Consider the following 1937-nt stretch of genomic DNA (forward strand, 5'->3'; position numbering starts at 1 on the left):
CTCTTCCTCCAGCCTCTCCAGCTCCCAGTGCTGCTTCAGCAGGTTCTCCTGCTCCTTTTTTAGTTTGGTGGCCTATGGGTACAAGACCGTAAACCCAGGTAAGTGCATGAGAATCAGAGTTCCTTCATCCCTCAGCAGACACAACGCAACAAGGGTGGCCTGGCCACCTGGTGCCAGGATCCCCTTCCACCTCCAGGGCTCTGAGCCCCTTGGCCCAGCTCACTCATTCTTCTTGCTGGGCCTTCCCAACCCTGCCGACAAGGATGAACCCCTGTCCCGTGATCCCACAGGGCCCTGCACTGTCCAAGCCTATTGTTACTAAACATCTGTCTCCCTGACCCGACACAGCTCCCAGCTGTATCCATAGCAGCCAGCCCAGTGCTTGGCACTTAGAATACATAGTGGGCACAAAGGATCTAGTTCTTGAATCATTCTGGCCTAGGGAAGGGAGGAGTGCTCCCCTCGCCTGCATGAGAAGATCCAGCCCCTCAGAGCAACTGTGCACAGTATTCTCAAAACAGCTTCCAGGACCAAAGATCCTCATGGTTTGTGCCTTGAGACCCCCAAACTGCTAGTCTCCCGTGAGAGCTGTGTGCTGGATCATCAGACTAAGTCAAGTCTACTAAGAGCACTTGAAATCCAAGTTCTCAGGAGGCTCTCGGACAGCAGGCCTCTCTACACACGTTGGAGGGTACGCGTGTTATCTCCTGATGGTTGACACTCTAGAATCGGCACAGAAGGAACCACAGGTGGGAGCACGTGTCAGAAGGAGAGCCCAGCTTTGTTTCCCTTCTTAGAATCGCCCCCCCGGATATGGTCTCTGTTTAGCGCAGCTTTTTAAACGCCCGTTTCCTAACAACAAGGAGCTGCGAGCAAGGAGGCCCTGGCGCCAGGGCTCGCCCTCACCTCCATCTCCTTCACCTTCAGCTCCTCCATCTGCTGACGCAGCGCGTCTGCCTGCAGTTTACCCTCCAGTTGCCTCCTCTCCTCTTCTGCTTTCATCCGTTCCAGCGCTTCCCGTCGGGCCGTTTCATATTCATTTTCATACCGTTTCTCCTTTTCCTCTTCAGCAGCTTCTTGCTGCATGGAGCCAAAGGGACCCGGGGGTCAGTATCTGTAGCACGGAGCTGGCAAAGACCCAGCTCCCCACCACCGGTCAGCAGGCCTCAGGGCCCATTCCTCATTCCAACACGTCTGTACTCGAGGAGGCCACGCACTTATCAGCTGTGTGGCCCAGGCAAAGGTGCATCTTCCTGGGCTCGATTCTCACTGTGGGAACCATGGGAGTGGTGCTGCCCTCAGAGACGAAGCTGGGGAGGCTCTCAGCACAGTGCCTGGTACAGAGGAGGGGCTCGAGAGCACCAGGGTTCCTTCCCTTCCACAAGGCAACAAAACACTTTCCAAAATGAACCCAGAGGTGAAGCAATGGGTCCACGGAGGTGTGGACTTTTATCCCCAGAGTTGCTGCTATAAACCAAGGTTGAGACTTTATGATGTAAATTACATCAAAAGAGGGTGCTGCAACAGAAACAACCTTTAAGGATGCATGTTACATCTACCATCAACCAGCCCTGGACGCCTTGTCTTACTCTGCCCCTGGGAGTGATCACGTAGGATTCTTGTCTGCGTAAGAGCAGCAAACATTCGGTTTTAACATGTGTTAAGTAAACCGAGAAAAAGTCTATTCCTGTATTGGAGTCATTAACATTGAAAACAAGAAACAAATTCAAAGACATGGACACAGGGCTTCCCTGGTGGCGCAGTGGTTGAGAGTCCGCCTGCCGATGCAGGGGACACAGGTTTGTGCCCTGGTCCGGGAAGATCCCACATGCCGCGGAGCGGCTGGGCCCGTGAACCATGGCCGCTGACCCTGTGCTCCACCACGGGAGAAGCCACAACAGTGACAGGCCCACGTACCGCAAAAAAAAAAAAAAAAA

General features: G+C 53.9%; 1 protein-coding gene across 1 annotated transcript in view; it reads right to left on the reverse strand.

The window, feature by feature from the left end:
* Window positions 1-1937, reverse strand: part of TCHP (trichoplein keratin filament binding) — a 13265-nt gene that overhangs the window by 6215 nt on the left and 5113 nt on the right. The window contains 2 exon segments of the mRNA XM_007448213.1: window positions 1-72; window positions 907-1076. The exon segment at window positions 1-72 is cut by the window's left edge and continues 6 nt beyond it. Of these exon segments, the coding sequence (XP_007448275.1) occupies window positions 1-72; window positions 907-1076 (242 nt within the window).

This window comes from Lipotes vexillifer, unplaced genomic scaffold (assembly GCF_000442215.2).
Source record: "Lipotes vexillifer unplaced genomic scaffold, Lipotes_vexillifer_v1.1 scaffold236, whole genome shotgun sequence".
Taxonomy (NCBI): Eukaryota; Metazoa; Chordata; class Mammalia; order Artiodactyla; family Lipotidae; genus Lipotes; species Lipotes vexillifer.